A 14651-nucleotide genomic window follows, 5' to 3' on the forward strand; every position below is an offset into this window, starting at 1 on the left:
CTAGAGGTCTGACAGCGAGTCCTAGAGGTCTGACAGAGAGAGTCCTAGAGGTCTGACAGAGAGTCCTAGAGGTCTGACAGAGAGAGTCCTAGAGGTCTGACAGAGAGAGTCCTAGAGGTCTGACAGAGAGAGTCCTAGAGGTCTGACAGAGAGTCCTAGAGGTCTGACAGAGAGAGTCCTAGAGGTCTGAGAGAGAGTCCTAGAGGTCTGACAGAGAGAGTCCTAGAGGTCTGACAGAGAGAGTCCTAGAGGTCTGACAAAGAGTCCTAGAGGTCTGACAGAGAGAGTCCTAGAGGTCTGACAGAGAGTCCTAGAGGTCTGACAGAGAGAGTCCTAGAGGTCTGACAGAGAGAGTCCTAGAGGTCTGACAGAGAGAGTCCTAGAGGTCTGACAGAGAGTCCTAGAGGTCTGACAGAGAGAGTCCTAGAGGTCTGACAGAGAGAGTCCTAGAGGTCTGAGAGAGAGTCCTAGAGGTCTGAGAGAGTCCTAGAGGTCTGACAGAGAGAGTCCTAGAAGTCTGACAGAGAGTCCTAGAGGTCTGACAGAGAGAGTCCTAGAGGTCTGACAGAGAGTCCTAGAGGTCTGACAGAGAGTCCTAGAGGTCTGACAGAGAGAGTCCTAGAGGTCTGACAGAGAGTCCTAGAGGTCTGACAGAGAGTCCTAGAGGTCTGACAGAGAGTCCTAGAGGTCTGACAGAGAGAGTCCTAGAGGTCTGACAGAGAGTCCTAGAGGTCTGAGAGAGAGTCCTAGAGGTCTGAGAGAGTCCTAGAGGTCTGACAGAGAGAGTCCTAGAGGTCTGACAGAGAGAGTCCTAGAGGTCTGACAGAGAGTCCTAGAGGTCTGACAGAGAGAGTCCTAGAGGTCTGACAGAGAGTCCTAGAGGTCTGACAGAGAGATTCCTAGAGGTCTGACAGAGAGAGTCCTAGAGGTCTGACAGAGAGTCCTAGAGGTCTGACAGAGAGTCCTAGAGGTCTGACAGAGAGAGTCCTAGAGGTCTGACAGAGAGTCTAGAGGTCTGACAGAGAGTCCTAGAGGTCTGACAGAGAGTCCTAGAGGTCTGACAGAGAGAGTCCTAGAGGTCTGACAGAGAGTCCTAGAGGTCTGACAGAGAGTCCTAGAGGTCTGACAGAGAGAGTCCTAGAGGTCTGACAGAGAGTCTAGAGGTCTGACAGAGAGTCCTAGAGGTCTGACAGAGAGTCCTAGAGGTCTGACAGAGAGAGTCCTAGAGGTCTGACAGAGAGTCCTAGAGGTCTGACAGAGAGAGTCCTAGAGGTCTGACAGAGAGTCTAGAGGTCTGACAGAGAGTCCTAGAGGTCTGACAGAGAGTCCTAGAGGTCTGACAGAGAGAGTCCTAGAGGTCTGACAGAGAGTCCTAGAGGTCTGACAGAGAGAGTCCTAGAGGTCTGACAGAGAGAGTCCTAGAGGTCTGACAGAGAGTGTGTGTGTATTCCTTAGCATAAAGACGCATACATACAGGGTAGAGGTCAGAGCTCATTAAGACGTACCTGTGGATGGAGTAGAAGTGCTCATGGTAGTAGGGCCGCAGAGGACAGCAGAAGAAAGAGGCTTCTCAGATCCCTGCTGACAGACAAGACAGGACAGAGACGTTAGGTAACTGTTACTCCCTGCTGACAGACAGGACAGAGACGTTAGGTTACTGTTACTCCCTGCTGACAGACAAGACAGGACAGAGACGTTAGGTTACTGTTACTCCCTGCTGACAGTCAAGACAGGACAGAGACGTTAGGTTACTGTTACTCCCTGCTGACAGACAAGACAGGACAGAGACGTTAGGTTACTGTTACTCCCTGCTGATAGATTGATGGACTAATAGTATAGAGACTTTTTTTTAGAGCTGGCTGCCCGCCTAAACTGAGCAATCGGGGGAGAAGGGCCTTGGTCAGGGAGGTGATCAAGAACCTGATGGTCACTCTGATAGAGCTCCAGAGTTTCTCTGTGGAGATGGAAGAACCTTCCAGAAGGACAACCATCTCTGCAGCACTCCACCAATCAGGCCTTTACGGTAGAGTGGCCAGACGGAAGCCACTCCTCAGTAAAAGGTACATGGCAGCCCGCTTGGAGTTTTACAAAACACACCTAAAGACTCTCAGACCATGAGAAACAAGATTCTCTGGTCTGATGAAAACAAGATTGAACTCTTTGGCTTGAATGCCAAGCGTCACGTCTGGAGGAAACCTGGCACCATCCCTACGGTGAAGCATGGTGGTGGCAGCATCCCTACGGTGAAGCATGGTGGTGGCAGCATCATGCTGTGGGGATGTTTTTCAGCAGCAGGGACTGGGAGACTAGTCAGAATTGAGGGAAAGATGAACGGAGCAAAGTACAGAGAAAAACCTGCTCCAGAACGCTCAGGACCTCGGACTGGGACGAAGGTTCACCTTCCAACAGAACAACGACCCTAAGCACACAGCCAAGACAACGCAGGAGTGGCTTCGGGACAAGTCTCTGAATGTCCTTGAGTGGCCCAGCCAGAGCCCAGACTTGAAACCAATTGAAGAGACGTGAAAATAGCTGTGCAGCGATGCTCCCCATCCAACCTGACAGAGCTTGAGAGGATTTTCAGAGAATAATGGGAGAAACTCCCCAAATACAGGTGTGCCAAACTTGTAGCGTCAAACCCAAGAAGACTTGAGGCTGTAATCACTGCCAAAGGTGCTTCAACAAAGTACTGAGTAAAGATTCTGAATACTTATGTAAATCTGATATTTAAAAAAAAAAATGTTGCATTTTTTGCTTTGAAGGCCAGCATCCCGGAGTCGCCTCTTCACTGTTGACGTTGAGACTGGTATTTTGCGGGTACTATTTAATGAAGCTGCCAGTTGGGGACTTGTGAAGCGTTTCTACTGTACTTTTGGCCCTTAGGGTAGTGCACTAAATAGGGAATAGGGTGGCATTTGGGATGTAGTGTGCCAGCCTGAATGCCAATGTGTCAGGGTCCTGGGGGGGCAGGAGAGAGGGCAGGACCCGCTGATATCTACCTGGGGATGTGTGTGAAATGACAGAGTGTTTTGTGTGTGTGTGTGGACGGCCTCCCAGTGTGTGTGGACGGCCTCCTAGTGTGTGGACGGCCTCCTAGTGTGTGGACAGTCTCCCAGTGTGTGTGGACGGTCTCCTAGTGTGTGGACGGCCTCCCAGTGTGTGTGGACGGCCTCCCAGTGTGTGGACGGTCTCCTAGTGTGTGGACGGTCTCCTAGTGTGTGGACGGTCTCCCAGTGTGTGGACGGCCTCCCAGTGTGTGTGGACGGCCTCCTAGTGTGTGGACGGTCTCCTAGTGTGTGGACAGTCTCCCAGTGTGTGGACAGCTTCCCAGTGTGTGTGGACGGTCTCCCAGTGTGTGGACGGTCTCCTAGTGTGTGGACAGTCTCCCAGTGTGTGGACAGCTTCCCAGTGTGTGTGGACGGCCTCCTAGTGTGTGGACGGTCTCCTAGTGTGTGGACGGTCTCCCAGTGTGTGTGGACGGTCTCCCAGTGTGTGGACAGCCTCCCAGTGTGTGTGGACGGTCTCCCAGTGTGTGGACAGCTTCCCAGTGTGTGTGGACGGTCTCCCAGTGTGTGGACAGCCTCCCAGTGTGTGTGGACGGTCTCCCAGTGTGTGGACAGCCTCCCAGTGTGTGTGGACAGCCTCCCAGTGTGTGTGGACGGCCTCCCAGTGTGTGTGGACGGTCTCCTAGTGTGTGTGCATCTCTCACTCAGCAGCTGAAATGTCAGAGAAGGGCTTAGTAGGAAAAGGGTAAAGAGATTGTATCTTTGTTTATTTTCTTTGCATATTCATACTCTGCCGGTGGCTATTTGAATATCATCAAAGGGAGTAGATAGGCCCAGTGGCTGCCGCTGTGTTGACTAGTGAACAGAGCGAGGACTGAAGGGCAGAGGGAAATTGATGTTGTATTAACTGCCTCAAATAAACCTCAAAACCCCTTTTAACACAACTCAGCAAAAAGACACAGAAGACATCTTTTAACACAACTCAGCAAAAAGACACAGAAAACATCTTTAAACACAACTCAGCAAAACACATTTAAATACAAATGACCAAAACACATGTAACTGGTGTGAAATGGCTAGCTAGTTAGCGGTGTTCGCTAATAGTGTTTCAATCAAATGGTGAGTTCTTTCTCGCCATTTGGGACGCACAACATGGCTCTTGTCGTGCGATTTAATATGGATCGCACCAGTTAACAGGGTAAAGATTCACTTTTGCCCTTCGCAGTACGCAACGCAGGAACTACCAATAGCTGCGCAAAATGATGATCCCGTGTAGCAAAAAATACACAGACGTGTGCAACCCCGCAATTAAACACTTGCCGCAAGTACGCAGGATCCTAATGGAGCTCTGGAGATGAATTCCTTCACTGAACCAATCATACACACCAATATGACCAATGTGTTGTCATACATACATGGACAACTGATGGGAAAACATTTGTAAAAACATTTGCAAAGCTACTATTGCACGTCCATGCTGACCTTGTGATTGACAGACTGACAGACAAATTGACTGACTGACTGACTGACTGACTGACAGACTGACTGACTGACTGACTGACTGACTGACTGACTGACTGACAGACAGACTGACTGGCTGACAGATTGACTGACTGACTGGCTGACAGATTGACTGACTGACTGACTGACAGATTGACTGACTGACTGACTGGCTGACTGGCTGACTGACTGACTGACTGGCTGACTGACTGATTGACTGACTGACTGGCTGACAGATTGACTGACTGACTGACTGACAGGCTGACTGACTGACTGACAGATTGACTGACTGACTGGCTGACAGATTGACTGACTGACTGACTGACAGGCTGACTGACTGGCTGACAGATTGACTGACTGACAGATTGACTGACTGACAGATTGACTGACTGACTGGCTGACAGATTGACTGACTGACTGACTGACTGGCTGACTGACTGGCTGACTGACTGACAGATTGACTGGCTGACTGACTGACTGACTGGCTGACTGACTGGCTGACTGACTGGCTGACTGACAGATTGACTGACTGACTGACTGACTGGCTGACTGACTGACTGACTGACTGGCTGACTCGTAACGAGATACTTTGGGATTTTGAGTCAGATGAACTCATGGACACCATTTGTATCTCTCTGTGTCCAACATGAAGGAAGTTAAAAGTAGTTTCGCGAGCCAAAGCTAATTAGCATTAGCGCAATGACTGGAAGTCTATGGGTATCTTCCATTAAATACATTAACGCTAATTAGCAACTTCCTTCCAACTGCTAGCAGAGACATAAAAGTGGAATCCGCACAGTTAATCGACGAAGTAGATAAAAAGGCTTCATTGACAAAATAAAATCCCGAAGTATCCCATTGGTCCAAGACCAAAATCAGTGTTTTTTTCTCTCTCATTACTTTTAATTTACCTGCTTTTTACAGTCCTCTTATGAGCCTCACATATGAAAGTGCTACACCTTTTTATTTTTCAGGTCAACCAGTACAAGAAACATTTGTATACAAAGTTGCCTTATCGGCTCCATTTTAAACATGTTCTGGTATTGTGTAATTATGAAAAACTTTTGAGACAGTTTTTTCTGTCATTTCTAAGTGTGTCGGAATTCAAATGCAACAATCTCTCCATTTATGTCTGCTGGGAGGGAGGGATGGGAGGGAGGGATGGATGGAGGGGGGGGGGAGGGAGGGGAAAGAAGGGAGGGAGGGAGGGAGGGAGGGAGGGAGGGAGGGAGGGAGGGAGGGAGGGAGGGAGGGAGGGAGGGAGGGATGAGATGGGAGGGGAAGGAGGGAGGGGAAAACAGCGGCATGGTGGGGGAACAGAGGGACAGGGAGGGAGGGGAAAGAGGGAGGGAAGGAGGGTCTAAGGCCCTAATGGCACCCTATACCCTACATAGTGCACTAGTGTTGATCGGAGGCAGGGAGAAGCTGGTAGGCTAGGAAGCTGGGCAGGCAGGTCAGCTAGCTCCATTGTCTGTGATATCTATTATTGATGCTGTTAGCTGGCCTTCATCAGTAACCTGACACCACTGGCCAAACAAAGGCAGCAGCACCATCCGATTAACAAGTGCTGCTGAAAGACACACACACACACACACACACACACACACACACACACACACACACACACACACACACACACACACACACACACACACACACACACACACACACACACACACACACACCAAGCTGGAAAGACGAGCCTCAGCCCAGTCAGGTCTGCTCAGTTCAGTTTACCCACCATGCAAGACAAGTGGTTGTGCTATTGACTTTACACAGTCAAAAGTTTGGACACACCTACTCATTCAAGGGTTCTTCTTTATTTTTACTATTTTCTACTAATAATAAATAATTCTACTACTAATGGCATTCTCTCAACCAGCTTCACCTGGAATGATTTTCCAACAGTCTTGAAGGAGTTCCCACATATGCTGAGCACTTGTTGGCTGCTTTTCCTTCACTCTGCGGTCCAACTCACTGCACTTGAAGAAACTTTTAAAGTTCTCGAAATTTTCCAGATTGACTGACCTTCATGTCTTAAACTAATGATGGACGGTCGTTTCTCTTTGCTTATTTGAGCTGTTCTTGCCATAATATGGACTTGGTCTTTTACCAAATAGGGCGATCTTCTGTATACCACCCCTACTTTATCACAAGACAACTGATTGTCTCAAACGCATTAAGAAGGAAAGAAATTCCACAAATTCACTTTTAACAAGGCACACCTGTTAATTGACACTTTTTTGGCTACTACATGATTCCATATGTGTTATTTCATAGTTTTGATGTCTTCACTAATATTCTACAATGTAGAAAATAGTAAAAATTACTATTGACTGGTACTGTATTTATTTCCTGTGTGAGAGGTTTTATTTAATTTATTTAACCTTTATTTAACTAGGCAAGTCAGTTAAGAACAAATTCTTATTTACAATGACGGCCTACCGGGGAACAGTGGGTTAACTGCCTTCTTCAGGGGCAGAACGACAGATTTTTTACCTTGTCAACTCGAGGATTCGATCCAGCAACCTTTCGGTTACCGGCCCAACACTCCAACCACTATATTATGCCATGAAAATAAGGTTAGTGTTCATCCCCAATCTTGTAGTATGAGGACAGAGAAGAAGAAGATGACTCCTCTACAGCGATATCAGACAGAGAAAGAGGCTGGTATGTTACTATGAGGCTTAGCGGTGTTATAAGTGTAGTTAGCATAGGGCTACCGTATACTGCAGTACATCAACTAGCTTTAACACGGAGCCACATCAGCTAGCTTTAACATGGAGCCACATCAGCTAGCTTTAACACGGAGCCACATCAACTAGCTTTAACACGGAGCCACATCAGCTAGCTTTAACACGGAGCCACATCAGCTAGCTTTAACACGGAGCCACATCAGCTAGCTTTAACACGGAGCCACATCAGCTAGCTTTAACACGGAGCCACATCAGCTAGCTTTAACATGGAGCCACATCAGCTAGCTTTAACACGGAACATCAGCTAGCTTTAACATGGAACATCAGCTAGCTTTAACATGGAGCCACATCAGCTAGCTTTAACACGGAGCCACATCAGCTAGCTTTAACACGGAGCCACATCAGCTAGCTTTAACACGGAGCCACATCAGCTAGCTTGAAGGAGCTATTAACCCTAACCCATAAAGCACAAACAGATCCAACAAGCGTCTGCTGTCTGTCGTATCGTAACCGAGGTAAAGCTGAAGGCTCAGGGGAGTAGTACAGCCTGCATCCCAAATGGCACCCTAGTCCCTGTACAGTGCACTACTTTAGACCAGGGCCTGTAGGGAATAGGGTGCCATTTGAGACGGAGTACTAGGTATCTGAGAAGGTGGGAGATAGGGACGTCTCTAGTCTCTGTTGACAGAACATGATGGGCCCTGGACCTCAACAGTCCTTCAGGGGAGTTATCAACAATTAGATACTAACGTCAACTAATGAAGATACTTCTAACAACACAATGTACCGACTACCAAGGCCTACTGCATAACAACACCATGTACCGACTACCAAGGCCTACTGCATAACAACACCATGTACCGACTACCAAGGCCTACTGCATAACAACACCATGTACCGACTACCAAGGCCTACTGCATAACAACACCATGTACCGACTACCAAGGCCTACTGCATAACAACACCATGTACCGACTACCAAGGCCTACTGCATAACAACACCATGTACCGACTACCAAGGCCTACTGCCTAACAACACCATGTACCAAGGCCTACTGCATAACAACACCATGTACAGGGAAGCACACACACACACACACACACACACACACACACACACACACACACACACACACACACACACACACACACACACACACACACACACACACACACACACACACACACACACACACACACACACACACACACACACACAGAGGTAGCAGGTCAGGTCATGTGATCCAGAATCAGGCCTGGTAGAGAGGTAGGCAGGTCAAGTCATGTGATCCAGAATAAACTAACCCCTAACCCTAAACTAACCCCTAACCCCTAACCCAGACCAGACCAGGAAGACACCCCCCAATTCACTGAGCCCCGAGCAGAAAGGAACTACAGGATTTGAAGAATTGCTGATTCACCAACAATACTTTGGCCCCCATGCTGGGTGAGGTTAACATGCTCCAGTTGCAAATCCAAACAACAAGTGTGAGTCCCAAATGGCACCCTATTCCCTATATAGTGCACTACTTTTGACCAGAGCCAATTGAGGGTCAGAGGGGACATGTCAGATAGGGTCAGATTTGGGGCGCATCCAGGGGCTATGGACATAGTGAAATGTTCAACAACTGAATCATGACAGAGAGGCCCTTTCTCCTCTCTTCCTTCACCTGGGACAAGAGAGAGGGAGGACAGGTGCAGACAACACACCTGGGACAAGAGAGAGACAGAGGAGGGGGTGGATACCAGAACATCCCCCTCTCTCTCTCTCACACAGTGCTGCGATGCCTGGCACATAGCTGACATTCCACTGACCTGAGCCCTGGACTGTGGAGAGTGGAGAGAGGAGGGGGGGGGGGGGGGGTGGCTGGGGATAGATGAGAAGGGGAGAGAGGAGATAGGGAAAAGAGAGGGGAGAGAAAACGAGAGAGAAGAGGAGTGGGAGAAAAGGGGAGAGAAGAGAGGAGAGGGAGAAAAGGGGAGAGAAGAGAGGAGAGGGAGAAAAGGGGAGAGAAGAGAAAAGGGGAGAGAAGAGAAGAGTGGGAGAGAAGGGGAGAAAGGAGAGGGGGAGGAGAGAAGTCATATACAGTCAAAAATTCAGCCGCACAAAAGTACAAGGAACTACGCAGAGAGCGACGCAAACGGAGCTCTGTAGAGCACGTAAGTGATACAGTACAGAACAACGGTCCTAGCAGCCATCCCAGCCCTCCTTCTTACCCACCTCTTTTAGAGCCTGCTAGCCTAGACACTGCCAGTCAGCACAGAACAGAATACCAACAGATAACTAACAATGCTCAGCAGTCAAAATAAAGGACGGAGAGGACACAGCCATGGCTACCATCATGTAGAAACACAATATGGACTTTCTGAATACACAAGTATTCCATGTAGGTGTGTCAATAATAATTGTTCCGGAATTAATTGTTCCAGAAAATACAAATAATTAGGCCTTATAAATAATAAAAATCAGTGTGTGTGTGTGTGTGTGTGTGTGTGTGTGTGTGTGTGTGTGTGTGTGTGTGTGTGTGTGTGTGTGTGTGTGTGTGTGTGTGTTCGGGTCGACTCAAAGCGTGGAAAGAAAGCTTGAGAACTTGTCTGCTATGACAAGAAGAGAGAGAAACAACAGGATTTCATAGTCATGTGATCGCGCCATTGTTCACCAAATTAAACAACAAACAAACGCATAAAAGGAAACGTAGAAAGAACATTTGTGGAGAAGAAACGTCAAAATGACAGAGAGACTAGCAACTTTAACAAGCTGTTTAATGTTCTAGTGACAAACATCACCCTGTCAGTCAGTTCCAAATGGCACCCTATTCCCTATTATAGTGCACTACTTTAGACCAGAGCCCTATGGAACAGGGTACCATTTGGGACACAGACCTTGTGTAAAACCTTAATGTGTTTGGACTCCAGGAAGAGTAGCTGCTGCCAAGGCAACCTAATGGGGATCCATAATAAACCCCAGGAAGAGTAGCTGCTGCCTTGGCAACCTAATGGGGATCCATAATAAACCCCAGGAAGAGTAGCTGCTGCCTTGACAGGAACTAATAGTGATCCATAATAAACCCCAGGAAGAGTAGCTGCTGCCAAGGCAACCTAATGGGGATCTATAATAAACCCCAGGAAGAGTAGCTGCTGCCAAGGCAACCTAATGGGGATCCATAATAAACCCCAGGAAGAGTAGCTGCTGCCTTGGCAGGAACTAATGGGGATCCATAATAAACCCCAGGAAGAGTAGCTGCTGCCTTGGCAGGAACTAATGGGGATCCATAATAAACCCCAGGAAGAGTAGCTGCTGCCAAGGCAACCTAATGGGGATCCATAATAAACCCCAGGAAGAGTAGCTGCTGCCTTGGCAGGAACTAATGGGGATCCATAATAAACCCCAGGAAGAGTAGCTGCTGCCAAGGCAACCTAATGGGGATCCATAATAAACCCCAGGAAGAGTAGCTGCTGCCAAGGCAACCTAATGGGGATCCATAATGAACCCTAGGAAGAGTAGCTGCTGCCAAGGCAACCTAATGGGGATCCATAATCAACCCCAGGAAGAGTAGCTGCTGCCAAGGCAACCCAATGGGGATCATAATGAACCCCAGGAAGAGTAGCTGCTGCTAAGGCAACCTAATGGGGATCCATAATAAACCCCAGGAAGAGTAGCTGCTGCCAAGGCAACCTAATGAGGATCCATAATAAACCCCAGGAAGGGTAGCTGCTGCCTTGACAGGAACTAATAGTGATCCATAATAAACCCCAGGAAGAGTAGCTGCTGCCAAGGCAACCTAATGGGGATCCATAATCAACCCCAGGAAGAGTAGCTGCTGCCAAGGCAACCCAATGGGGATCCATAATAAACCCCAGGAAGAGTAGCTGCTGCCAAGGCAACCCAATGGGGATCCATAATCAACCCCAGGAAGAGTAGCTGCTGCCAAGGCAACCTAATGGGGATCCATAATAAACCCCAGGAAGAGTAGCTGCTGCCAAGGCAACCTAATGGGGATCCATAATAAACCCCAGGAAGAGTAGCTGCTGCCAAGGCAACCTAATGGGGATCCATAATAAACCCAGGAAGAGTAGCTGCTGCCAAGGCAACCTAATGGGGATCCATAATAAACCCCAGGAAGAGTAGCTGCTGCCAAGGCAACCTAATGGGGATCCATAATAAACCCCAGGAAGAGTAGCTGCTGCCAAGGCAACCTAATGGGGATCCATAATAAACCCCAGGAAGAGTAGCTGCTGCCAAGGCAACCCAATGGGGATCATAATGAACCCCAGGAAGAGTAGCTGCTGCCAAGGCAACCTAATGGGGATCCATAATAAACCCCAGGAAGAGTAGCTGCTGCCAAGGCAACCTAATGGGGATCCATAATAAACCCCAGGAAAAGTAGCTGCTGCCTTGGCAGGAACTAATGGGGATCCATAATAAACCACAGGAAGAGTAGCTGCTGCCTTGGCAGGAACTAATGGGGATCCATAATACACCCCAGGAAGAGTAGCTGCTGCCTTGGCAGGAACTAATGGAGATCCATAATAAACCCCAGGAAGAGTAGCTGCTGCCTTGACAGGAACTAATGGGGATCCATAATAAACCCCAGGAAGAGTAGCTGCTGCCTCGGCAGGAACTAATGGGGATCCATAATAAACCACAGGAAGAGTAGCTGCTGCCTTGGCAGGAACTAATGGGGATCCATAATACACCCCAGGAAGAGTAGCTGCTGCCTTGGCAGGAACTAATGAAGATCCATAATAAACCCCAGGAAGAGTAGCTGCTGCCTTGACAGGAACTAATGGGGATCCATAATAAACCCCAGGAAGAGTAGCTGCTGCCTCGGCAGGAACTAATGGGGATCCATAATAAACCACAGGAAGAGTAGCTGCTGCCTTGGCAGGAACTAATGGGGATCCATAATACACCCCAGGAAGAGTAGCTGCTGCCTTGGCAGGAACTAATGGAGATCCATAATAAACCCCAGGAAGAGTAGCTGCTGCCAAGGCAACCTAATGGGGATCCATAATAAACCCCAGGAAGAGTAGCTGCTGCCTTGGCAGGAACTAATGGGGATCCATAATACACCCCAGGAAGAGTAGCTGCTGCCTTGGCAGGAACTAATGGAGATCCATAATAAACCCCAGGAAGAGTAGCTGCTGCCTTGACAGGAACTAATGGGGATCCATAATAAACCCCAGGAAGAGTAGCTGCTGCCTCGGCAGGAACTAATGGGGATCCATAATAAACCACAGGAAGAGTAGCTGCTGCCTTGGCAGGAACTAATGGGGATCCATAATACACCCCAGGAAGAGTAGCTGCTGCCTTGGCAGGAACTAATGGAGATCCATAATAAACCCCAGGAAGAGTAGCTGCTGCCTTGACAGGAACTAATGGGGATCCATAATAAACCCCAGGAAGAGTAGCTGCTGCCTCGGCAGGAACTAATGGGGATCCATAATAAACCACAGGAAGAGTAGCTGCTGCCTTGGCAGGAACTAATGGGGATCCATAATACACCCCAGGAAGAGTAGCTGCTGCCTTGGCAGGAACTAATGGAGATCCATAATAAACCCCAGGAAGAGTAGCTGCTGCCAAGGCAACCTAATGGGGATCCATAATAAACCCCAGGAAGAGTAGCTGCTGCCTTGGCAGGAACTAATGGGGATCCATAATACACCCCAGGAAGAGTAGCTGCTGCCTTGGCAGGAACTAATGGAGATCCATAATAAACCCCAGGAAGAGTAGCTGCTGCCTTGACAGGAACTAATGGGGATCCATAATAAACCCCAGGAAGAGTAGCTGCTGCCTCGGCAGGAACTAATGGGGATCCATAATAAACCACAGGAAGAGTAGCTGCTGCCTTGGCAGGAACTAATGGGGATCCATAATACACCCCAGGAAGAGTAGCTGCTGCCTTGGCAGGAACTAATGGAGATCCATAATAAACCCCAGGAAGAGTAGCTGCTGCCTTGACAGGAACTAATGGGGATCCATAATAAACCCCAGGAAGAGTAGCTGCTGCCTCGGCAGGAACTAATGGGGATCCATAATAAACCACAGGAAGAGTAGCTGCTGCCTTGGCAGGAACTAATGGGGATCCATAATACACCCCAGGAAGAGTAGCTGCTGCCTTGGCAGGAACTAATGGAGATCCATAATAAACCCCAGGAAGAGTAGCTGCTGCCTTGACAGGAACTAATGGGGATCCATAATAAACCCCAGGAAGAGTAGCTGCTGCCTCGGCAGGAACTAATGGGGATCCATAATAAACCACAGGAAGAGTAGCTGCTGCCTTGGCAGGAACTAATGGGGATCCATAATACACCCCAGGAAGAGTAGCTGCTGCCTTGGCAGGAACTAATGGAGATCCATAATAAACCCCAGGAAGAGTAGCTGCTGCCAAGGCAACCTAATGGGGATCCATAATAAAAACAAATACTCAGTAATTAATACCTTGCACACATAGCAACATGTCAGGAGGAGCGCATTAGCTAAATACCAAAGCTAAATTATTCTGTGTCACGCAGTAAACATTATTTTATAGAGAAAATCTATCCTAACACAGATTCTCAGAGTGTAAGTAGCACCGCGATGTTCTGTCTCAGGCAGGCCGAAGACATCCACAACAGTAACAAAGCCAAGCGGCACTCCCCAACAGTAACAAAGACAAGAGGTTTTTGATTGAAAATGCTAAAGCTATGCTTTAAAAAAAACAGACAACAAAATAGGGAAATGATGACTACTAACAGTTAGAGAAAAGTGTCCCTTCCTCTTTCTGGTTATGAAGAGAGACAACACAATCATATTTATAAGGACCATACTCCCACTTTAGACATGTATATTGGAAAAGCGTAATTTCTCCGTTTTCTTTTAAATGTGGCAAAAATATAAATTCCTTGTCCTCAAGAGTGACAGGGCAGAGAGGTGTTCATATTCTGTTGAGTAATATTGGTTAACCATTTTGTATTAGTGTCAACGCCAAGAGGTACAGTTGAAGTCGGAAGTTTACATACACTTAGGTTGGAGTCATTAAAACTTGTTTTTCAACCACTACACACATTTCTTGTTAACAAACTATAGTTTTGTCAATTCAGTTAGGACATCTACTTTGTGCAGGACACAAGTAATTTTTCCAACAATTGTTTACAGACAGATTATTTAACTTATAATTCAATGTATCATAATTCCAGTGGGTCAGAAGTTTACATACACTAAGTTGACTGTGTCTTTAAACAGCTTGGAAAATTTCAGAAAATGATTTCATGGCTTTGGAAGCTTCTGATAGGCTAATTGACATCATTTGAGTCATTCGGAGGTGTACCTGTGAATGTATTTCAAGGCCTACCTTCAAACTCAGTGCCTCTTTGCTTGACATCATGGGAAAAATCAAAAGAAATCAGCCAAGATCTCAGAGAAAAAAATTGTAGACCTCCACAAGTCTGGTTCATCCTTGGGAGCAAT

At 47.7% G+C, this 14651-nt stretch overlaps 1 protein-coding gene across 5 annotated transcripts in view; it reads right to left on the bottom strand.

Moving 5' to 3' along the window:
• Positions 1 to 14651, bottom strand: part of LOC139539573 (polypyrimidine tract-binding protein 3-like) — a 127410-nt gene that overhangs the window by 97752 nt on the left and 15007 nt on the right. The window contains exon 2 of one of the 5 annotated variants that reach the window (XM_071342677.1): positions 1506 to 1578. The exons of 3 other annotated variants lie outside the window; for them this stretch is intronic. In XM_071342677.1, the coding sequence (XP_071198778.1) occupies positions 1506 to 1530 (25 nt within the window). In that variant the 5' untranslated portion in view covers positions 1531 to 1578. Of the gene's footprint in view, positions 1 to 1505; positions 1582 to 14651 lie in introns of all 5 variants that reach the window. One more of the 5 variants, XM_071342668.1, reaches the window with a different exon arrangement.

The sequence above is a fragment of the Salvelinus alpinus genome, chromosome 1, assembly GCF_045679555.1.
Source record: "Salvelinus alpinus chromosome 1, SLU_Salpinus.1, whole genome shotgun sequence".
Taxonomy (NCBI): Eukaryota; Metazoa; Chordata; class Actinopteri; order Salmoniformes; family Salmonidae; genus Salvelinus; species Salvelinus alpinus.